Source organism: Fomitiporia mediterranea (assembly GCF_000271605.1).
Source record: "Fomitiporia mediterranea MF3/22 unplaced genomic scaffold FOMMEscaffold_13, whole genome shotgun sequence".
Taxonomy (NCBI): domain Eukaryota; kingdom Fungi; phylum Basidiomycota; class Agaricomycetes; order Hymenochaetales; family Hymenochaetaceae; genus Fomitiporia; species Fomitiporia mediterranea.
The window spans coordinates 1,238,312-1,260,552 of record NW_006760398.1 but is presented as its reverse complement, the minus strand read 5'-3'; the positions used below and the strand labels follow the sequence as shown (position 1 = coordinate 1,260,552).

Below are 22,241 nucleotides of genomic sequence, written 5' to 3'. Positions count from 1 at the left end.
AGAAGAAGGGCAAGAACAGGCTGAGAAATCAGGCATGGTCAAACCTTGCAATTCTCTGTACAATTCACCTTGCAATTCTAGAGGGTGAATTGCAAGGTGAATTGCACGTGCAGGTTTGACCAGCACACTTGTACATGCACGATTCACCTCAATATACCGACCCTTGATCTTAAAATTACATAATATAAAATTAAAGAAATAGTTTTTTTTTGTGCATATACATTTGGCCATGTCAAGAAGGACTTGATATGTGTGCAGTAATGTGTAAGAAGACAACAGAGCTTGGTAGCAGAGAACACAAGGATTTTTTGCAGAACAGAGGACAGTATGTATACTGTAGTGCTCACAAGGAAGAGGCAAATCATCTTACTGTTTTTGGAATTTAGAGGTGAAAAGAAGCTTAGTTTTATTTTTGTAATACATGTACATATTTGGAAATAGATATGAGTAGAGGTGAATTGTAGGGGTGAATTGCAAGGCAAATTGCATCAAAGTGTGATTCACCTTTCAGTGCAATTCACCCCAAATTGCTAGGGTTCTGGGGTCTGCAATTCACTTTGCATGAAAGTGAATTGTGCAGGTGAATCACACACTGAATTGCAAGGTTTGACCATGCCATTACATTGAGGTGCAAGAGACTCTGAGAGTTAAACTACTCTCTGTACCTATGCTTGTGTGTATGGTCCTGTGCACATCAGGCATTTCACAATTTCTTGCTGTGAAAAATAACTTACATAATGTTAAACATTATTTGTAATTAAATTTACCATTTTTGATTGATAGAAATCAATATCAGGAACAAAATTTCAAGTTTCTTCCATAATCAATACAAATACAGAAAAAACTTAAAATATTATTTTGAATTTCTACTAAACTGAAATGGTAAATTAAATTACAAATAATGTTTAACATTATGTAAGTTATTTTTTAAGGCAAGAAATTGTGAAATGCCCGATGTGGTGTTTTCCGGAATTAGCTGTCACGTGGATCGGATATTTATGAACAACTTGGAACATCAAGTCGCCATCACGTCAACCAAGCATGTATACATGTTTCAAATTATCTGGTCCCTTACAATATCACTACATTGTCCGAGCATGCAATGGTTTTACCACCAAACAAATTGAACGGGCAACATATTATATTTACGATTTCAACAGGACTTCAATTTATTCGATTAGTTTTGTTGCAAAGTTCATCCATGAGCCGGACCCTCTGGCTTGTGCACTTATACAGTAGCATAATTCTTATTGATCAAAAGTGCAAGGGATCAGGAATCACAAATCACGCCGTTTCAAACCGATACGACAGTCAATCGGCTTTCGGACGAACCCTTCGTGAACGCCAAGCTATTTTCCACCAACAAAATGAAAAGGATCAGATAAATGAGAGAAGCAAGAATGTCATACGATGCAGCTCACGGGCTTGTCTGGCTCTTCGAGCACAATATCATAACGACGAAAGATGGAAGCAATGATAGTTTGCAGCTCCATAAATGCTAGATTGCGTCCAGTACACGCCCTTCGTGCCATATTCGTTAGGTTGCACTAAGAGACAAACAATCGTCATATACTGACCTAGGTCCAACCGAGAACGGACCGAGAACTTTCTGCATCGCCGACTTCATCACCAAATCGAACACGAAAATGTATTGGAATTTACTGCTAAGACATATATTTTTTACATATTGTGGATCCTTATATTTGCTTATAAAGTCTACATGTAAATATATTGCCTTGTCAGACTCTGCACGTTTTGGTGATGTGAATGCCAATAAAAATAGGCACCCAACGTTGCGAAGAAATTGAATGATGGACCATGGTAAACAAGTTTTGAATTGGGTTATTATTTTAATATTAAAGAACAAGGGTTTCGGCATGTTCCGATGCCTCTGTTGTGCGAGATATGTAGGCCTTGTCCAAATTAGTGGCGTGTAAACTTACCCTCGGGCCTCAACATATCCATCCATCAAGTATTTTCGACGTGCTTTGGCCTTGATAAAAGCTAGACCCGAGTTGCCCATGCTTGTCATCAAACTGTATCCGCGTATGTGCGGAAATGGCGGGGCGATTTCGCCATACAATCCCTATCTTGCAGTCGACTGACGTTGTCTATAGGCGCCATAACTTACCGCGGAAGCATACACCCTTCTTTTTCTACCTATAATGTTTAAAGCCACGGTATGTTCTCGAAATATCTGCAGCGTAATTCTGGATTTTGATTTAGGTTTGATGTTCATTGGCCCGTCGCGACGGTGCCTTCATTTATTGTGTTCAGTGCTTAAATAAAAATCGACTTCAGGATCAACACCTCCAATTTCCTCCCGTCAGTGCTTCTGCCCCACTTCCCAGCATGTTGAAACGTTCGAGAACGACTCGTCTTCTAGACACCTTGCATATCAAAAAGCTTCCTAAAGGTGATTGGGATCATAGTCTTCCTGTCGAAATCCTAGAGGAGATTTTCGCACTTGCAATGGAGGACTATAACAGAGTCCGGACACGTATTGCTTATCGGCGGTCAAGTCTACAGCCACTTCTTCGCAATCTGGCATGCGTTTGCCAGGTGTGGTACAGCATGATAACGCCCATACTGTATAACGAGATATACATATCCTCGCCGAATGCATTGGCTTCTCTGGCACGAGCGGTCACAAAGCACCCGCATCTTCAGCCGCTTGTGAATTCCTTCCATTATTCGAGTACGATCTTCAAGTCTGCGAGTATAGAGGATTCGCCAGCAGATTCGTGGAACACCAAGCGGATCTACCGAGCATGTCCAAACTTGAACGCGTTGGTTTTGAGCCGACCTCTTAGCGGCTTCCCCGACACGGACGATGGTGCCATGAAAACCTTTGGTCTTACTATAGCCATCATAGAGAAACTTACACGCCTGGAGATTGACCTACCGGACGGTATACCCTGCGACGGCAAGCTAATTTTCTCGGTCGATTTAACCTTCCCCGCTCTTCAAGAACTCGCATTGAACATCCAACCGTTCGAACTAGAACCAGAGAGGAAGTACGCTTATTCTCCTCCACAGCACCTTATGGAATGGCCGAATATGCCGAAACTTGTTCGGCTGCGCATCACCAACTGGCACGTCAAGCATTCATGCTTTTGCTTCCCACCAAGTTCAAAGAACCTGCGCATCATCGAGCTCCTTGGAGGGAATTATTCTTCTATTAGGCATTTCTTCGAGAAGCAACTCGAGGCGTTTACGTTCGACCTGGAATCACTCACTATCACAGCAATGGATGTCGCGTGTGAGGATCGGTTGATGGGGACGCATCGATGTTTGTTCTTAAATACTTTCTACTCAATGAGCGAGCTCTGTATCCCGTTTAGGACCTTTGGAGAACTCTCATATTTCGCTTTTCCCGACAACCTCCAGGCACTTGTTATTGCTGCCTCTCCAGACGAAGAGTTCAACATTGGGGATTTAGGGGTATTTCATAAATTCGAGGAGAACCTACTCAAATATCTTGAGCAGAAGCGTGCAGGTCAAATTCTGAAGCATCTGAAGGTCGTCCGGGTAGCCATGAGGTCGCTATGGATGTTTTGGCTAGAGGCAACATTCAGGTCCGAAAGGATATCTAAGACGGCGGAAGCTGCGGGAGTGAGATTAACTTTTGGGTTTCTTCCAGGCGAAGAAAGTAAGTTACAGTTGAAAATGTCTTATTGCATAACGTTGGGAGAGGGCTAAACCCAATGCATTATACAATTTATGCATTATGACAATACATTTTGGCTGAGGACCTGAGTTTTGGTCTGGCCAAAAGTCTATGCATTATGCCATTTATGCATTATGATGTGATGCAATAAGACATTTTCAACTGTAGTTTCTTCCTCTTGTCCGCTTCCATGAATGTTTATTTTTTTTCCGTCTTGCAGATACATTTAAGGAAAACTTAAGGGAAAAGCTATTTGATAAATTCCCTGTCCTGGAGCGCAAGCTTCAGTAAAGTAATCCATGCTTTCTTTCCTAACTACGTACTCTGTACAGTTTATATGCAATGATACCCCAATTCAAAACAACCGAACTACAGAGTAAAGCGACAATGTTCACAGGCGGTACGAACTTCAGAAGTAGACTGCTTCAGGTTTATGCACGGCCGTCTTCCCAGACTTCGCGCTCTCGAGAATAATGCGGGGATCATTCTTAGAAGCCTTGACGTGCTTGCCGCCAACATCCTTTTCGGAGTAGGCGACTTCGACGACAGTGCCTAATACATCTTCAACTTCAATAAATCTGCTACTAAAGGTCACACCAGGCGCACGTACCTTCCACCCATCCTGGAGTGGCCCTCCAGAATACCTTCTGTCCTGCCTCAGGAAGGCGCGTTGCACTGCAAGGCTGTCCGTGCTCGTCATCTCCTTTCTTGTTTTGCTTGCCCTTTGGGTGCGTCTGGGTAGTCCTCTTCTCACCCTTATTAACCTTGGCTTGTTTCGCTGCTGGTTGACGCTCTGCCTTATTGCCGTCTTCTATTTCGGAAAGAAGCTCTTCTTCGATAGACTCGGCTTCGTCTTGCGACTGGTCGTTAGCATTGCGCTTGGTGCCACGTTTCGGAGAAGACTCTTCTTCCTTGTGGTGATGGGATGTTCCGTTCTCCTCTTCGCCCGCTCCGTCAGCCACCTCCGGTTCACTTATCTCTCCTTGAGTGTCCTTTCGTGCCTTCCTTGCTGCGGCCGTGTTTGACACATACTGTGCATGAGATCCAACTAGTCAGCATGAAATTCAATAACGGGACATCCTCAAGCAATAACAAACCTGTTCGCCCCTTGCACTCCCTTCTAACTTCTCCTTATTCGTCTCCTCTTTCTCTTCCTCCGTCATACTCTCCCAAGCTTTCTTCGGCAAGTAGCGCTTCTCCGTACCGTCATCTTGCTTCGCGTTGCCACTTGCATCACTCGTTTGCCACTCTTCTTTCGTCCAGTCGTTAAGATGCTTTTGAGACTCGGACTGCTCAGACTTTTCTGTGGTGTATGGTTCTTCGTCACGCTCGTGCATGGCTTTCTTGTATTCTGATGCCATCAACTGCATAGATAATTGGTTTGAATTAGTTGGTTAGTAGGGCTGGGGAAATATCAATGGCCACTGACCTGTGCTTTGCGAGCGGACCATTGTCTGTTGAGTATGGAAAATTAAGCATGCATTCGGCCGTTCTTTGAATAACATTTGACCTACCCGGGCTTGCCACCCTTGTCACCTGCTTGCACGGCATCCTTGATCTCAGTGCGGAGCTCTGTACTTGCAATCTTGCATTAACCTAAGCACAAAACGTACAATAACTTTAACGTACCTGGATCGGTGTACTTGTTGTCGTTCTTAGTCATATCCGCGCCAACGTTTCTCTTGTATCGTTAAACAGTGAAGAAAGGTAGGAGTTGGGGTCCGAGGGGAGATGCCCGTTGTTCTAAGAGAGACCGTCTTAATATATGTTTGAATGTGACAGCCTGCGTAATGTCAGTCCGAGACAGAAACATCCTTATATTGGCTGACATCTCAATTTCAAGAATGCGTATGAACAAACCTGCGTCGATCAAGGCTAGCACAACGTGACCGTGTTCCTCGCCATCGGGACTGGATACGCATCGGAAACGGAAACATCTGTGCATTTCTACAGTCTAGTAGCTCTATTATCACTGTGATGTAATCCGGAATCCAGAACATCATCAACGCACTAATCACTAATCTCTAATTCCGTTAGCCACTCTGCTCGGGTATCATCAACAACAATTTGCCTTCCATCGACAATAACGCTGCGTTGCGTGCGCTTCAATAATGGATCGAACTTGCCCCTCTCATAGCGCGAAAGACGATGCAACTTAGCTCGCGTGTATTTATCTACACCTCTTTTAAAAAGCCCTTGCTCAATCATGCGATTTTGAATTAAGCGAGCCTCGCGATACATTGCTGCGTTGGTGAATCCTCGCAGAACACTGTTGTAGGTCGTTAAAAGTGTTCGCCAGTTCTTTTGGGCGAGTCTCTTCTCCTCTTTCGACTTCTTTTTCCAGGACTTGCTGTCCAGTAAATCCTTGTCTAAGTGATCGAGAATACGCAGAACCCGAGAAAAGTCCCCAGAACGCGCATATGCACCAGCTAGTGCTCCCCAACTGTCGTATGATGGTACAAGGCCTAACCGCTGCATGTCGTGTAACACCTGTGCTCCCTTTCGTGGAGCGTGGCGAGTCGCATAGGCGACGACGAAATGGTGGAAGAAGTACGCGTTCGGAAACACAACTGGAGGAACGGCTACAGTATGACTGGAGTTATCGTAGTAATACTTATCTGCGACCACCATGTCGGTTGTTCTTGATAATTCATCCGCAAGCCGGGTTGGACTCAACCGCGTAGCTTCAACATGCTTCAGAAGATGCTCGTAAAGTCGATCAACGTCTCGTTTCTTTGAAAGTTGTAAGATCGCTTTCCACGCAAGGCTCATACTGAGATTAGTCGGCCAGATTTTCCATTCTACCTTTTCGGGCTTCTGTGAGACTTTCCAATCCTTATACCTTCGCATAGTATCCCTTTGCTTTCGCCAATACGCCAAAATAGGTCGAGCTTCCGCGGCGAGGACGCTATCGGCGAAACAATAGTTCATATACGTTCGGAGAACAGCAATGGGCCGACCTCGTATGGAGTAGGCTAACTGCTCTCCTGCGATCCAGCGAGCGCGTACAACATTCGAACTGTCCTTGAAGACTTTCTTGCGGAGCATCCGGATAGCGCGTGAACGTCTTCCGTGTAATTCGTATGCGTCTATGAATTCCGCAAGAAAAGGCTCAAAGTGAGGTGGTGGAGCGCGAGAAACGACTATTTGTCGAAGAATGCGAAGTTCCCGAGCTAGCTCAGATAAGGGGCGGCGTCTATCTTTTACTGCTCCAGAAGAGTAGAGTGCCTTTGTCGTAATTACTTCCGCTGGCAATGCGTTAAATGATGTGTCCGTTTTCAGGGAATCCGCAATGCGACGATCGATGATGAACCCATCTACAGAAGCAGCATTCAACATCTGCCTCGCGATTTCTTTACGCCCGGCGGCCAAGTGCATCCGAATGGCCAAGTCCCGCATGGACATCCAACCAATCGGAGAGCCATCGCTGACGTGCTTCTTTGCTTCATGTTCAAGCTTCAATAAGAAAGCAGCTGTTGCGTTGGGATTCCCATAACGAAAGATGTGCATAAACAGACGTGACTGCTCTACGACGGAATGAATGACACCGGCTTTAGCGCAGACGATGCAAAAGTCCATGAGCAACGGAATATCAAACGGGTGGTCCATCAGCTTCGAACACGCCAAAGCTAACTGTTCTGGACATTCGTTTAATGGCACAAGTGACCACCATGCGATGAACTTTCTACTCCGCATCTCGGGGTCGGCCGTGGACAATTCGGCGATAGCGGCTGTGGCAAAGGCACGATCCTGAGCGATTTCAATACCAAGCTTTACGAGTTCATCCCTCGCAGCTAGCGCTCCGTCCAAGTCTCCCTTTGTGATCAGCCGAAGGATAACCTCAGATGCCTGGACGCCGGGTAAAGGTGCCACGTGATCATGAAGTACTTCACTGTCCTGCAAATCGCCATATTCCTCTGTTGGCTCCTCAAGGAATGTAGCCTGGATTTGTCCGGGTTGTTCTGGTCGAATTTGACTAGGAGGGTTTGCTGGGAACGCGTACGACGTGTTCGTGTACCGAAGTGAGGTGCTTTCGCTGCGCAGATTCAACGAGAACTTCCAAAAGTCTGGAATGCGAAACTGAATGCGGGCGAGAGGTCTAACTATCGGGAGACCTCTTGTCAGAACTAACATCCGTTGTCGTCCAGTGAAATGAAAAACTGGAAGGTTCTTTTATTTCAGTGAGCCGGAAAGAAAATCTGGAATATAATACCTGCAGCCCAAGACACTCGAGCATCTGAGCATTCAAAGAGCTCTTCGTGATGAAGCTAACATTGGCTACGATTTGCTTCCAGCGCAAAGGCGAGTCGTCTCAGTGTCAACGCTGGCCGAAAATATTGATTACCAAATGTTTACCCACGTTGTTGATGTGACATAATGAGCAAGAGCAGACGAGTCTTGACTTTCCGTCACGTCACGGTCGCTGTGCTGCTTGCTGGAGGCTCGCCAGCAGCTGTCAGAACAACAACAATGCACCCGTATAACTTACCATAAGCATGTTTTGAGTTGGCTTGCAGAAGCAGAGGTGGAATCATTCAATATTGACACAGTGGCAGTGCTAGACCAAGAACTCACTGTGGCCAACCGGATTTAGCAAATTTGCAACTCCGATAATTACTTCATTTAGGACATAAAGCATGCATTTGTGCAATCTTTTGATTCTTTTCTATGCCTACCCGCTTCAAGGCACACCATATTCTTGATTTTCGGCGCGTCTTTTCGGCGAGGCAGAGGATGCACTCCGACAATTGGCTCCGATAGGAAGTAACAGAGTCAGTTAGGAGCATTTCAGCAACCTTTTTCTCCTATGTTTCTATGCTTTCGCTGGTAGCGGGAAGAGAACTCACAGCTGAGAAAACAACTCCGGGCTGAGAAAAGAACTTAGGTCTGACTCGTGCCAAGCTTCCAGCGCAACCGCAGTGACTCTGCCTCAGCGGGTCGTGCGTTTAAACGAGACCCGAGTCACTCTACGGGAGCGGGGGTGGAGTCATTCATGATTCAATGGTGATACGGAAGCGGTGCTGTGCCGAGAAATCAGAAATTGGCCGACCAGATGTAGCAAATTTGTAACTCCGATAGTTGCTTAGTCTAGGACATGAAGCATACATTCGTGAGTCTTTTCTAAGCCTACGTGCTCGCCCGCCTCCCATAATCAAACAACTTATCTCCAGGCTTGTAAGCAGGGTTGAGCAAAGAACTGGCTCTACTCCTGCAGAAGTTTCCTTGGAGAGGAGTGGGAAACTCCGCCAGTCAAGGGGGAAGTTGCGCTGAACAGAAGGGCGGCGAGAAACAGAGAATCGTGTGGGGTTGCTGCCGAGAGAAACGTGTAAAATAACTGGGTCCTTACACAACGGCGGTTTTGGTCCGTTTGTCCTTGCTTTTTTTATATATCTCCCAGATTGTCCAGCACTGTCTGTAGTGTCCTCAACCTCTCATTCGTGCTAGAAGCTTGCTTGCTGCCTTTCCTGTCCCTTCCCTTCGGCTGATCTTCTTTAGCTTGTTGTCTCCTGTCACTCGACCTTAAAACAGTCATGGCATCGTCCCAACCAGATACAGCGGTCGCGGCCGCGTCGGAAGCGCCTAGTATACTGAACAACGAGAAGTCCGACCTCACACCCGATGTTTTGACGGACGGGCAGACTACAGCATCCGCAAGGCGCAGCTGGTTCTCAGGACGAAAGCAGGACGAGAATTCTAAGCGACGCAAGAAGCAGGTGGACGTAGAGGATGGTGACAGTTCTGAGAAGACAGCGGTGGACAGTGCCACAAAGCAGGTCGACTTCACGGGATTATTCAGGTATGTGGCAGTCGTTTCCTTGATACGCTTGCCTGGCCTTGCTCGCCTGATGATCGGAAGGATGACACTGTTTTTTTTAATCTCTTTAAACGTTTTGTTTGTATATCGATTATGTCCCGATATTTTAATCGACAAGGTTCTCGACGAGGTTCGAACTTCTCCTGGACTTCGTTGGTATCATATGTTCTGCCACTGCTGGAGCTGCGCAGGTGAGTTCTATTGATGTATTTGAATTACCGTACAAAAGCTCATATCAGCCATAGCCCGTAATGGGTATAATCTTTGGTAATCTTACACAAAGCTTCGTCGACTTCGGTTCGGCAGTCCAGGGCTTACAAGATGGAACGGCCAGTCCTGACGAGGTCGAACAGGCAGCGTCAAATTTACGGCACGAAGCTTCGCTCGATGCCTCGTATCTCGTTTATATCGGCCTTGGAACATTGGTCTGCACTTTCATTCATATGTACACATGGGTCTACACTGGAGAGGCCGCCTCCAAGCGTATTCGCGAGAAGTATCTGAGCGCAGTATTGCGCCAGGACATTGCTTTCTTCGATAACGTAGGAGCAGGAGAAATCTCTACTCGCATTCAGACAGACACTCGTAATTGACATTCCTTCCCCATGTTTCTACAATATTGATTGCCATTTCAATTCTAGACCTAATTCAGCAAGGCATTTCAGAGAAAGTTGCGCTCGCTGTCCACTTCTTAGCCGTGTTTATTGCTGGCTTCATCATCGCATATGTCCGATCATGGCAACTCGCTCTTGCGCTAACATCGATTTTGCCGTTCATCAGTATTACCGGTGCTATCATGAACAAATTTGTTTCCAAGTTCATGCAGACCTCCCTCAAGCACGTCGCAGAAGGAGGCTCCGTAGCGGAGGAGGCCATTTCGACGATCCGGACTGCGCACGCCTTCGGTACCCAGCATATTCTCTCGGCATTGTACGATATGCACATTGAACAAGCTCATGTTGTGGACCTGAAGTCAGCGGTCGTTAGCGGATGTGGACTCTCAGTATTCTTCTTTGTTATTTACTCGTCGTATGCGCTTGCATTCTCATTCGGCACAACGTTGATTATCCACGGACATGCTACTGTCGGCGAAATCGTGAACGTCATCACCGCAATACTGGTTGGCTCGGGCTCGTTGGCCATGTTAGCCCCTGAAATTCAAGGTCAGCAGAATATTCCTACTATAACCATTAATTATTGACCCCACTTTTGGTGCGAAGCTGTTTCGCAAGCTCGAGGAGCTGCAGCTAAGCTATGGGCGACCATTGACCGTGTGCCCTCTATTGACATCGAGAATGAAGGCGGACTGAAACCAGAGATTGTTATAGGAAAAATTGACTTCCAGAACGTCGACTTCAATTACCCTTCACGTCCAACCGTGCAGATTGTCAAGAACCTTAATATGTCATTTGCTTCTGGCAAGACGACGGCGCTTGTTGGTGCATCCGGCTCCGGGAAGTCCACCATCGTTCATCTTGTCGAGCGCTTTTACGACCCACTGAACGGCTCTGTTCGCCTTGACGGTGTTGATCTACGTGATCTCAATCTCAAGTGGCTACGTTCACAGATTGGACTCGTTTCACAAGAGCCTGTACTCTTCGCTACGACGATAAAGGATAACGTTGCTCATGGGCTGATCGGCACAAAATGGGAGCACGCTTCCGAAGAGGAGAAATTCAAGCTGATCAAAGAAGCGTGCATAAAGGCTAATGCTGACGGATTTGTTTCCAAGCTACCGCTTGGTTATGAAACTATGGTCGGTGAACGTGGGTTCTTGCTAAGCGGCGGTCAAAAGCAGCGTATTGCCATCGCTCGTGCAATCATCTCGGATCCACGAATTCTTCTCTTGGATGAAGCAACATCTGCCCTGGATACTGAAAGCGAGGGCATTGTGCAGGATGCGCTCGACAAGGCAGCTGCTGGTCGTACGACAATCACAATTGCGCACCGCCTGTCCACGATCAAGAACGCAGATCAGATCTTTGTTATGGATCAGGGAGTTGTCCTTGAGCGTGGTACACACGACGAGCTGCTTGCGAACCCGGATGGACATTATGCACGTCTCGTTCAAGCTCAGAGGTTACGTGAGGCGGAGCAACGAGCAGGAGACGAAGAGTCCGCCGTTACTGTATTAGAAGGTGGTGCAAATGACAAAGAATCACGTCGTGACTACGCGGCGGAAGCGCAGGAGGAAATTCCACTCGGACGCAAGGCATCTGGCCGTTCTCTGGCGAGTGAATTGGCTGAAAAGGGACAGAAGGAGAAGACGACAGAAGAAAAGGACCTCGACCTGCTCTATATCTTCAAGCGTTTTGGTGCAATCCAGTCTAATGTTTGGAAGAGCTACGCGATTGGCGGTGTCTTTGCTATACGTGCGTACGAAGTGATTGGTGTCTCTTCCGCTCAGAGCTGATAAGGTAATAAATCCATATTATTCATAGTAACTGGTCTTGCGTATCCTGCCTATGGCATCGTTTACGGTAGGTGATACAGTGTGCTATCGTTCCCTAATGCTATTATGCTAATGCTTGCGCAAAGCACTTGCCATTACCACATTCCAGAATACGGATGATCATCATGCCCTTCGACACAACGGCGATCGCAATGCATTGTGGTTTGTCGACTGTTAAATTCTTGGCCGTTCCGATTTACTTATGCCTCGTTTGCTGAAATTCAGGTTCTTCCTTATTGCGATCTTATCAACGATATTCATCGGATTCCAGAATTACGGATTTGGAGCAGCGGCAGCGAACTTGACAAACAGGTTAAAAATGATGCTTTTCAAAGCAATGCTTCGGCAAGATAGTACGGGCGCTTTATTCTCGTCGTTGGACATCGCTTACTTGCAATGAATAGTTGCATTCTTTGACGAGGACAAGCACAACGTTCGTTCGTTCCAGTGTGGTGACGCTTTCAGGGTGCTTACTTGATGCTTAACAGACTGGAGCTCTGACAACCAGCCTCAGTGGTAACCCACAGAAGGTCAATGGGCTCGCAGGACTCACTCTTGGAACGTGAGTAATCGAAGCTACATCAGCTTAGTTTTAAAACTAAATGTGAGCCGTGAAGTATTGTCCAGAGTTTGGCGACTGTCGTCGCAGGTTTCATCATAGGTCTTATATACCAGTGGAAGCTTGCTCTTGTTGGCATTGCTTGCACTCCAATTCTGATCTCAGGTGGATATATCCGCCTCGTGAGTTTGAGTGCCTCTGCCGTCTGTATTGTTCTGACAGTTTGTGTGCAGCAAGTTGTCGTCCTGAAGGATCAACAGAACAAGAAAGCACACGAGCAATCCGCTCAAGTCGCTTGTGAGGCTGCTGGGGCGATTCGTACAGTCGCATCACTGACTCGTGAAAAGAACTGTCTCGAAATCTATAGCAAGTCTCTTGAGGAGCCGCTTCGCCGTTCCAAACGCACCGCGATATGGTCCAACCTCATTTACGCGGCGGCACAAGGCTCCGCCTTCTTCATCATTGCACTTGTATTCTGGTATGGCGCACAGGGAGTGAGCAAACTTGAATACAGCACGAACGCCTTCTTTGTTTGTTTATTTGTAGGTATTATCATCTTGTCTGTCATGTAACGACCTAAGATCCCCATTCTAGGCCATCACATTCGGTTCAATGCAAGCAGGGGGTGTGTTCGCGTTCGTCCCGGACATTTCGTCGGCAAAGGGCGCAGGCTCCAACATCATTCGTATGATGGATTCCATGCCAGAGATCGATGCTGAGTCCAAGGAGGGTGCTGTATTGAAAGAGGCACAAGGGCACATTCGTTTTGAAAACGTGCACTTCCGTTATCCAACACGTCCTGGTGTACGAGTACTTCGGGATTTGAACTTGGACATTAAACCTGGCACGTATGTGGCACTTGTCGGAGCTTCGGGTTGTGGTAAGAGTACCACGTACGTTGTCTTCAATGGTACTCGCTTGTTTATACTGACGACAAATTGCAGTATCCAGCTTGTCGAGCGCTTCTATGATCCATTGTCAGGTAAAGTCTACGTGAGTTGACGTTGAATCCATTTTTCGTCATAAATTTATCTTGCCTTGTTAGCTCGACGGACAAGACATCTCAAAGCTCAATGTCGAGGAATACAGGAAGCATCTCGCCCTTGTTTCTCAAGAACCTGTGTGTTTTTGGTTTCGCAGTATGACATGCGGTGAGGACTAATTATCATATTCATATAGACTCTTTATGCGGGAACGGTCCGTTTCAATGTTTTGCTTGGAGCGACAAAGCCACACGAAGAAGTTACTCAAGAAGAGATTGAAGCCGCTTGCCATGATGCCAACATTCTCGACTTCATTAGTTCATTACCTCAGTGCGTTTGACAATTTTTGGAAGTGCTATTCAGGTGCTTAACGATACATGCAGGGGTTTCGACACGAATGTCGGAGGCAAAGGCTCTCAGCTCTCTGGCGGTCAGAAACGTGCGTATCCTGCTTAGCGTTTGTCATTTCTATTTCTAAAATTTTGATTGCATACAAGAACGTATCGCCATCGCACGAGCTCTTCTACGCAACCCTAAAGTGCTATTGCTGGATGAGGTATGGAAAGGTTTCTCTAATGCCAAACTTCGTATGACCTTCTCATATATGATCTCCTTAGGCGACGTCTGCATTAGACTCGAATTCTGAGAAGGTTGTGCAGGAGGCGCTTGACAAGGCCGCTAAGGGTCGAACGACTATAGCTATTGCACACCGGCTGTCTACCATCCAAAATGCAGACTGCATGTGAGTTGTATTAGTGTCTCTTCTACCGGTGTCACCTGATCTTCGCTCTTCAGCTACTTCATCAAAGACGGGCGTGTCAGTGAAGCTGGAACGCACGAGGAATTGATCGCCCGAAAGGGTGATTACTACGAATACGTCCAGCTACAAGGCCTATCAAAGTAGTTCTCTGATTCTCTTGCTTTCCGTGTTTTACGAGATACTCTCACGTCAGGTTTCTGTCGGACACTTTTCATGGATTTCATACCCTCCGTCTGCTAACATCTCGATGACCTGGAAAATTCTATAGAAAAAGATTGACGAGAATTACACTGCTTTGATTTTCCCCTTGTTTGTCTCATCCCCCTCCCGGACGTTTCACCCCGGTATCCCTCATCTTTCTCCAACCCTTTTGATTTATTCCGTGACGTTTTTCTCATGTGCGATGTAGATGCATTCATGACGGATATTATCTGCAGGTTCAGGAACATGGATAGATTAGCAATTATAGAGGACTAATGTAGTGAAAAAAGAACACGCAAGGCATTGATGCCTTTATTCAGTGGTTTGGGAAGAAAAACCAGTATTACACACCCGTAGTTCAAGACATGCAGGCACAGAGTCTTCACTCAACTAGTGAAAACAAGTATTACTTATTTAGTTATTGTACTACGATGCGTCTGCTGACTGAAGATCCCCTTTATGTAATGTATACTCATGAACTGCAGCATGAACTGAAGGAACCGTAGTCAGTTCAGCGGTGGTGGTGGCAGCAAGGGCACGATCTTGTGCGATTTCAATAACAAGTTTTACGAGTTCATCCCTCAGCAGCTAGTACTCCGTCCAAGTCTCCCTTTGCGATCAGCCGAAGGATAACTTCAGATGCCTGGACGCCAGGAAAAGGTGCCGCGAAACCATGAAGTATTTTATCATCCTGCAGATTGCCATATTGCTCTGTTGACCGAATATACATATTGTTTGACTTTGTAATGAGCTAATGTGAATTAGCTACCTGTACCCCGTCTTTGGCCAAATACTTCCCCTGTGAGTCTGGTACAGAATGAATTTCAAGATAAGATAGAAACTCATCGAAAACCTTAATTACGCAATAGCAATACTTACCCACGTAATTGATGTGACAGGGCAAGAGTGTTCGTCACGTCACGGCCACCCTGCTGTTTGCTGCACACAACCATGGACTCTCCACGGGTCGGCAATTCCTATGGACAACGCGTCCATGTCACACTCACTCGGTAAAATGAATAAGCAACATCAGAGTTCAAAAATAATGCACAGAGAAATGTCGGCTTTTTTATACTGAGTATCTAGCAAACAATAACAAATAAACTGGCCAAAAAAAAGATATATATTATTATTATTAATACAAGTTATTTATTATATTTGTCCGTGAATAGAATTGCGAAAAATTGTTTTGTTGAATTATTCCGCTGAAATGTTCTAAGTGTAAAAATGCATTATATTATGCAAAAAAAGGAGTAGTTTATATTTTCATAGTCTGAAGCTACTCATCAAAAGAGCAGCCAAAAGGTGGGAAAATGCAACCACGTGATCTAACAAATGAAGCCACGGATCGTTATTTTGGGCCATGACAGTGCTGTCTGGCCAATTGACATACCTAAACTAGACTGTTGGACATAAAAAATGCTTAATAAATTAATTTTAACTACATTCTGGCCAGTATATTGATTTGAGAGGTAAATTTTTTGCCACTTATATTTATTTATGGTATTCTATCTACTAAGATTCTGATTCTACTTGCGACAAGGATTTGATATTTAAACTCCGAATCAAAAAAGGCTGGACGCGTCACCCGTAGGAATTGCCGACCCAACTCTCCTGGTCTCCAAAACGCGCAGGCTCGCCAGCAGCTTCTAGCACAACAACAATGTATCTGTATAAGCAGGGCTTGAGTTGTCTTGCAGGAGCGGAGGTAGAATCACTCAATACACTATCATTATGGCAGTGCTGGACCAAGAACTCAATGTGGCCATCCGGATTTAGCAGATTTGCAACTCCGATAGTTGCTTCATTTTAACATGAAGTATACATTTGTGAGTTCTTTTCTACAACCACCTGCTTGCAGACCTCCCGTAGTCCCAACAACTTATCTCAAAGCCAGTTAAGTAGCAGGGTTAAGCGGAGAACTGGTTTTACTCCTGCAGATTTTCCTGGGGGAGGGATGGGAGACTTTGACAGCCAAGGGGGGAAGTTGTGTTGAGTAGAAGCGTGGCGAGAAACAAAGAATCGTATGGGGCTGCTGCTGTTGCCGAGAGAAACGTGTGCAACAACTTAGGTACTGCCGTTTTGGTCTGCCTGTCCTTGCCTTTTATATGTATCTCCGAGGCTAGCACTTTCTATTGGGTCCTCAATCTCTCGTTCGTGCCAAAAGCTTGCTTGCTGTCTTTCCTGTCCTTCCTTGCTTGTTGTCTACTGCCACTCGGTCCTGACATCCATGGTATCGTCCCGACCAGACACAGCGGTCGCGCCGGAAGCGCCTAGTATACTGAACAACGAGAAGTCCGACCTCACACCTGATGTTATAGCGGACGGACAGGCCACAGCATCCGCGAGGCGCAGCTGGTTCTCAGGACGAAAACAAGCCGAGAATTCTAAGCGACGCAAGAAGCAGGTGGACGTGGAGGACGCTGACGGTTCTGAGAAGCGAGGGGCGGACAGTGCCACAAAGCAGGTCGACTTCACGGGGTTATTCAGGTATGTAGTAGTCATTTCATTGATATGCTCGCCTGCCCTTGCTTGCCTGATGAGATCGGACTGATGACACTGTTTTTCTTTTTTTTTAAATCTTTCTAAACATTTCGATTGTGTCTTGACATTTTTCATGGGCAAGGTTCTCGACGAAGTCCGAACTTCTCCTGGACTTCATTGGTATCATATGCTCTGTCGTTACTGGGGCTGCGCAGGTTTGTTCTATTGTTATATTTGGATTGCATTTAAAAGCTCACCAGCCATAGCCCGTAATGAGTATAGTCTTTGGTAATCTCGCACAGACCTTCGTCGACTTCGGTTCGGCAGTCCAGGGCTTACAAGATGGAACGGCCAGTCTTGATGATGTCGAGCAGGCAGCATCACATTTCCGGCACGAAGCTTCGCTCGATGCGTCGTATCTCGTTTATATCGGCCTTGGAACATTGGTCTGCACTTTCATTCATATGTACACATGGGTCTACACTGGAGAGGTCACCTCCAAGCGTATCCGTGAGAGGTATCTCAGAGCCGTATTGCGTCAGGACATTGCTTTCTTTGATGACGTAGGGGCAGGAGAAATCTCTACGCGCATTGAGTCAGACGCTCGTAACAGATATACTTTCACCATATTTCTACAATACTGATCACCATTTCATTCTAGATCTAATTCAGCAAGGCATTTCAGAGAAAGTCACACTCGCTGTCCACTTCTTAGCCGCAATTGTTACTGGTTTCATCGTCGCATATGTCCGATTATGGCGGCTCGCTCTTGCGCTAACATCGATTTTGCCGTTCATCAGTATTACCGATGCTATCATGAACAAATTTGTGTCCAAGTTCACGCAGGCCTCCCTCAAGCACGCCGCAGAAGGAGGCTCCATCGCAGAGGAGGTCATTTCGACGATCCGGACTGCACACGCCTTTGGTACCCAGCATATTCTCTCGGCATTGTACGACAGCCACATCGAACAAGCTCATGTTGTGGACCTGAAGTCAGCGGTCGTTAACGGATGCGGACTCTCAGTATTCTTCTTTGCTTTTTTCTCGTCATATGCGCTTGCATTCTCATTCGGCACAACGTTGATTATCCACGGACATGCTACTGTCGGCGAAGTCGTGAACGTCATCACTGCAATGCTGATTGGCTCGGGCTCGCTAAACATGTTGGCCCCTGAAATACAAGGTCAGCAGAATATTCCTACTGTAACCATCAATTATTGACCCGAGTTTTTTGTGCGAAGCTGTTTCGCAAGCTCGAGGAGCTGCAGCTAAGCTATGGGCGACCATTGACCGTGTGCCCTCTATTGACATCGAGAATGAAGGCGGACTGAAGCCAGAGGTTGTTATAGGAAAAATTGACTTCCAGAACGTCGACTTCAATTACCCTTCTCGCCCAACCGTGCAGATTGTCAAGAACCTTAATATGACATTTACTTCTGGCAAGACGACGGCGCTTGTTGGTGCATCCGGCTCCGGGAAGTCCACCATCGTTCATCTTGTCGAGCGCTTTTACGACCCACTGAACGGCTCTGTTCGCCTGGACGGTGTTGATCTACGTGATCTCAATCTCAAGTGGTTACGTTCACGGATTGGACTCGTTTCACAAGAGCCTGTACTCTTCGCTACGACGATAAAGGATAACGTTGCTCATGGGCTGATCGGCACAAAATGGGAGCACGCTTCCGAAGAGGAGAAATTCAAGCTGATCAAAGAAGCGTGCATAAAGGCTAATGCTGACGGATTTGTTTCCAAGCTACCGCTTGGTTATGAAACTATGGTCGGTGAACATGGGTTCTTGCTGAGTGGCGGTCAAAAGCAGTGTATTGCCATCGCTCGTGCAATCGTCTCAGATCCACAAATACTTCTCTTGGACGAAGCAACATCTGCTCTGGATGCTCAAAGTGAGGGCATTGTGCAGGATGCACTCGACAAGGCAGCTGCTGGTCGTACGACTATCACAATTGCACATCGCTTGTCCACGATCAAGAATGCAGATCAGATCTTTGTTATGGATCAGGGAGTTGTGCTTGAGCGTGGTACACACGACGAGCTGCTTGCGAACCCGGATGGGCATTATGCACGTCTCGTCCAAGCTCAGAAGTTACGTGCAACCGAGCAACGAGCGGAAGACGAAGACTCCGTCGTGATTGCGTTAGAAGGTGATGAAAATGGCAAAGAATCATGCCGTGACTGTGCAACAGAAGCGCAGGAGAAAACTCCACTCGGACGCAAGTCGTTTGGTCGTTCTCTGGAAAGAGAATCAGCTGAAAAGAGACTGAAGGAGAAGGCAACGGAAAAGGACCTTGACCTGCTCTATATCTTCAAGCGTTTTGGTGCAATCCAGTCTGATGTTTGGAAGAGCTACGCGATTGGCGGTGTCTTTGCTATACGTGCGTACGAAGTGATTGGTGTCTCTTCCGCTCAGAGTTAATAAGGTAATAAATCCATATTATTCATAGTAAATGGTCTTGTGTATCCTGCCTATGGCCTCGTCTACGGTAGGTGATACAGTGTGCTATCGTTCCTGATGCTAATGCTTGCGCAAAGCACTTGCCATCACCACATTCCAGAATACGGATGATCATCATGCCCTTCGACAACAAGGCGATCGCAATGCATTATGGTTTGTCGACTGTTAGTTTTGGCCATCCCTACCTACTTACTTATGCTTTATTTTCTACTGTTCAGGTTCTTTCTTATTGCGATCTTATCAACGGTATTCATTGGATTCCAGAATTACGGATTTGGTGCAGCGGCAGCGAACTTGACGAATAGGTTAAAGATGTTGAGTTTCAAAGCAATACTTCGACAAGATAGTACGGGCCCTTTATTTTCGTTGTTGCCCATTGCTTACTCGCAGTGAATAGTCGCATTCTTTGACGAAGACAAGCACAACGTATGTTCGTTCCCGTGTGGTGACGCTCGCCGCAGGGTGCTTACTCGATGTTTTACAGAGCGGAGCTCTGACGACCAGCCTTAGTGATAACCCACAGAAGGTCAATGGGCTCGCAGGACTCACTCTTGGAACGTGAGTAATCGAAGCTACACCAACTTGGTTTGTAAGCTAAATGTGGCCCGTGAAGTATTGTTCAGAGTTTGGCTACTGTCGTTGCAGGTTGCATCATAGGTCTTATATTCCAATGGAAGCTTGCTCTTGTTGGCATTGCTTGCATGCCAATTCTGATCTCAACTGGATATATCCGCCTCGTGAGTTTGAGCGCCTCTGTCATCTGAATTGCCGTAATAGTTTGTGTGCAGCAAGTTGTCGTCCTGAAGGATCAACAGAACAAGAAAGCACACGAGCGATCCGCTCAAGTCGCTTGCGAGGCTGCTGGGGCGATTCGTACAGTCGCATCGCTGACCCGTGAAATGGATTGTCTCGAAATCTACAGCAAGTCTCTCGAGGAGCCGCTTCGCCGTTCCAAACGCACCGCGATATGGTCCAACCTCATTTACGCGACGGCACAAGGCTTTACCTTCTTCGTCACTGCACTTGTATTCTGGTATGGCGCACAGGGAGTGAGCAAGCTTGAATACAGCACGAATGCCTTCTTTGTTTCTCTATTCGTAGGTATCCCCTCTTGTTAGTCATTCATTTAACTGCCTAAGAGGCCTCTTTTAGACCGTCACGTTCGGTGCAATGCAGGCAGGGGTTATATTCTCGTTCGCCCCGGACATTTCGTTGGCAAAGGGTGCTGGCTCCGACATCATTCGTATGATGGATTCCGTGCCGGAGATCGATGCAAAGTCCAAGGAGGGCGCTCTGTTGAAAGAGGCGCAAGGGCACATTCGTTTTGAAAACGTGCACTTCCGTTATCCAACACGTCCTGGTAAACGGGTACTTCGTGATTTGGACCTGGACATTAAACCCGGCACGTATGTGGCACTTGTCGGAGCTACGGGTTGCGGTAAGAGTACCACGTACGTTATCTTCAATAGTCCTTACGTGTTTTATACTGACAAGAAATTGCAGTATCCAGCTTGTCGAGCGCTTCTATGATCCTATGGCGGGTAAAGTCTACGTGAGTTGATGTTAAATCCATTTTTCGTCGTACGTTTATGTTGTCTTGTTAGCTCGATGGACAAGACATCTCGAAGCTCAATGTCCAGGAATACAGGAAGCATCTTGCCCTTGTTTCTCAAGAACCTGTGTGTTTTTGGTTTCGCAGTATAAAATGCGGTGAGGACTAATCGTCACACTCATATAGACTTTATATACGGGAACAATCCGTTTCAATGTTTTGCTTGGAGCGACAAAGCCACACGAAGAAGTTACTCAAGAAGAGATTGAAGCCGCTTGCCATGATGCCAACATTCTCGACTTCATTAATTCATTACCTGAGTGCGTTTGACAATTTTTTGAAATGCTATTCAGGTGCTTATCGAAATATATAGGGGTTTCGACACGAATGTCGGAGGCAAGGGCTCTCAACTCTCCGGCGGTCAGAAACGTGCATATCCTATTTATCGTTCGTCATTCTATTTCTAAATTCTTGATTGCGTTTTAGAACGTATTGCCATCGCACGGGCTCTTTTACGCAACCCTAAAGTGCTATTGCTGGATGAGGTATGGAATACTTTTTGGTGTCAAACTTCGTTCGACCTTCTCATATATGATATCCTAAGGCAACGTCTGCACTAGACTCGAATTCCGAGAAGGTCGTGCAGGAGGCTCTTGACAAGGCCGCTAAGGGTCGAACGACTATAGCTATTGCACACCGGCTGTCTTCCATCCAAAACGCGGACTGCATGTGAGTTGTACTGGTATCCTTTTTAGCAGTGCCGTCTAAACCTTGCTCGTCAGCTACTTCATCAAAAAGCGGCGAGTCAGTGAAGCTGGAACGCACGAGGAGTTGATTGCCCGAAAGGGTGACTACTACGAATATGTCCAGTCGCAAACCCTATCAAAGTAGTTCTCTGATTCTCTTACTTTCCGTGGTACGGGATACTCTCGCAGTAGGCTTCTGTCATACACTCTTTATAGATTTCATACCCTCCGTCTTAACAGCTCCTTGACGATCTGGAAAATTTTATTACCAAAATTTAACAAGAATTACATTGCTTTGCGTTCCCCCTACTATCCCAATACCCGTCATCTTTCTCCTTCCTATTGCATTATTTCGTGGCGTTTTTCTCGACTGAGATGTCGATCCATTCATGACGGATATTATCTGCAGGTTTGGAGGCGTGGGTGGAGACTATAGAGGACTAATGTAGTGAAAAAATAGAGACGCAAGGTCTTGATGTCTTTATTCAGTGGTCTAAGAAAGACCAGTATAACATACCCACGGTCCAGGACGCGAGGGTACAGAGTTTT

The 22,241-nt window shown here is 46.4% G+C and overlaps 6 protein-coding genes across 6 annotated transcripts; 3 read left to right on the top strand and 3 right to left on the bottom strand.

Moving 5' to 3' along the window:
- Positions 1-1,277: 1,277 nt before the first annotated feature.
- Positions 1,278-1,615, bottom strand: FOMMEDRAFT_160888 (uncharacterized protein; the record flags this gene model as incomplete). Its single annotated transcript, XM_007270522.1, has 3 exons — positions 1,278-1,349; positions 1,422-1,521; positions 1,578-1,615. 3 exons carry the CDS (start codon positions 1,613-1,615, stop codon positions 1,278-1,280), a joined length of 210 nt encoding a protein of 69 aa, XP_007270584.1.
- A 737-nt stretch (positions 1,616-2,352) lies between these two features.
- Positions 2,353-3,911, top strand: FOMMEDRAFT_148797 (uncharacterized protein; the record flags this gene model as incomplete). The annotated part of the gene is made up of 2 exons (XM_007270521.1): positions 2,353-3,615; positions 3,891-3,911. 2 exons carry the CDS (start codon positions 2,353-2,355, stop codon positions 3,909-3,911), a joined length of 1,284 nt encoding a protein of 427 aa, XP_007270583.1.
- A 168-nt stretch (positions 3,912-4,079) lies between these two features.
- Positions 4,080-5,333, bottom strand: FOMMEDRAFT_113229 (uncharacterized protein; the record flags this gene model as incomplete). Its single annotated transcript, XM_007270520.1, has 7 exons — positions 4,080-4,222; positions 4,281-4,373; positions 4,425-4,701; positions 4,768-5,034; positions 5,100-5,124; positions 5,185-5,242; positions 5,300-5,333. The coding sequence occupies 7 exons, from the start codon at positions 5,331-5,333 to the stop codon at positions 4,080-4,082; spliced, it is 897 nt and encodes a 298-aa protein (XP_007270582.1).
- Positions 5,334-5,612: 279 nt separating this feature from the next.
- On the bottom strand, positions 5,613-7,934 carry FOMMEDRAFT_170592 (uncharacterized protein). The gene is made up of 2 exons (XM_007270519.1): positions 7,884-7,934; positions 5,613-7,830 (listed from the first exon to the last, which is right to left on the bottom strand). Exon 2 carries the CDS (start codon positions 7,802-7,804, stop codon positions 5,681-5,683), a length of 2,124 nt encoding a protein of 707 aa, XP_007270581.1. The 5' UTR covers positions 7,805-7,830; positions 7,884-7,934; the 3' UTR covers positions 5,613-5,680.
- A 472-nt stretch (positions 7,935-8,406) lies between these two features.
- On the top strand, positions 8,407-14,723 carry FOMMEDRAFT_113228 (P-loop containing nucleoside triphosphate hydrolase protein). Its single transcript, XM_007270518.1, has 21 exons — positions 8,407-8,780; positions 8,842-9,467; positions 9,604-9,676; positions 9,731-10,070; positions 10,127-10,648; positions 10,706-11,857; positions 11,927-11,965; positions 12,024-12,099; positions 12,163-12,290; positions 12,342-12,370; positions 12,426-12,499; positions 12,555-12,678; positions 12,730-13,038; positions 13,091-13,389; positions 13,441-13,489; positions 13,542-13,616; positions 13,676-13,809; positions 13,863-13,918; positions 13,977-14,035; positions 14,097-14,221; positions 14,275-14,723. Exons 2-21 carry the CDS (start codon positions 9,202-9,204, stop codon positions 14,381-14,383), a joined length of 4,038 nt encoding a protein of 1,345 aa, XP_007270580.1. The 5' UTR covers positions 8,407-8,780; positions 8,842-9,201; the 3' UTR covers positions 14,384-14,723.
- Positions 14,724-16,670: 1,947 nt separating this feature from the next.
- FOMMEDRAFT_94693 (P-loop containing nucleoside triphosphate hydrolase protein) lies at positions 16,671-21,837 on the top strand (the record flags this gene model as incomplete). Its single annotated transcript, XM_007270386.1, has 20 exons — positions 16,671-16,930; positions 17,067-17,139; positions 17,191-17,530; positions 17,586-18,107; positions 18,166-19,314; positions 19,384-19,422; positions 19,472-19,547; positions 19,613-19,740; positions 19,792-19,820; positions 19,879-19,952; positions 20,008-20,131; positions 20,183-20,491; positions 20,547-20,845; positions 20,898-20,946; positions 20,999-21,073; positions 21,133-21,266; positions 21,320-21,375; positions 21,433-21,491; positions 21,551-21,675; positions 21,729-21,837. 20 exons carry the CDS (start codon positions 16,671-16,673, stop codon positions 21,835-21,837), a joined length of 4,029 nt encoding a protein of 1,342 aa, XP_007270448.1.
- Positions 21,838-22,241: the final 404 nt, after the last annotated feature.

Bases quoted from the DNA above. Each gene is read 5' to 3' on its own strand.
- FOMMEDRAFT_170592 (XM_007270519.1), bottom strand. From the start codon at position 7,804: ATGTTAGTTCTGACAAGAGGTCTCCCGATAGTTAGACCTCTCGCCCGC.
- FOMMEDRAFT_113228 (XM_007270518.1), top strand. From the start codon at position 9,202: ATGGCATCGTCCCAACCAGATACAGCGGTCGCGGCCGCGTCGGAAGCG. The intron at 10,649-10,705 runs GTCAGCAGAATA...TTTGGTGCGAAG, and splicing joins GTTAGCCCCTGAAATTCAAG to CTGTTTCGCAAGCTCGAGGA. The intron at 12,371-12,425 runs GTTCGTTCGTTC...GATGCTTAACAG, and splicing joins TTGACGAGGACAAGCACAAC to ACTGGAGCTCTGACAACCAG.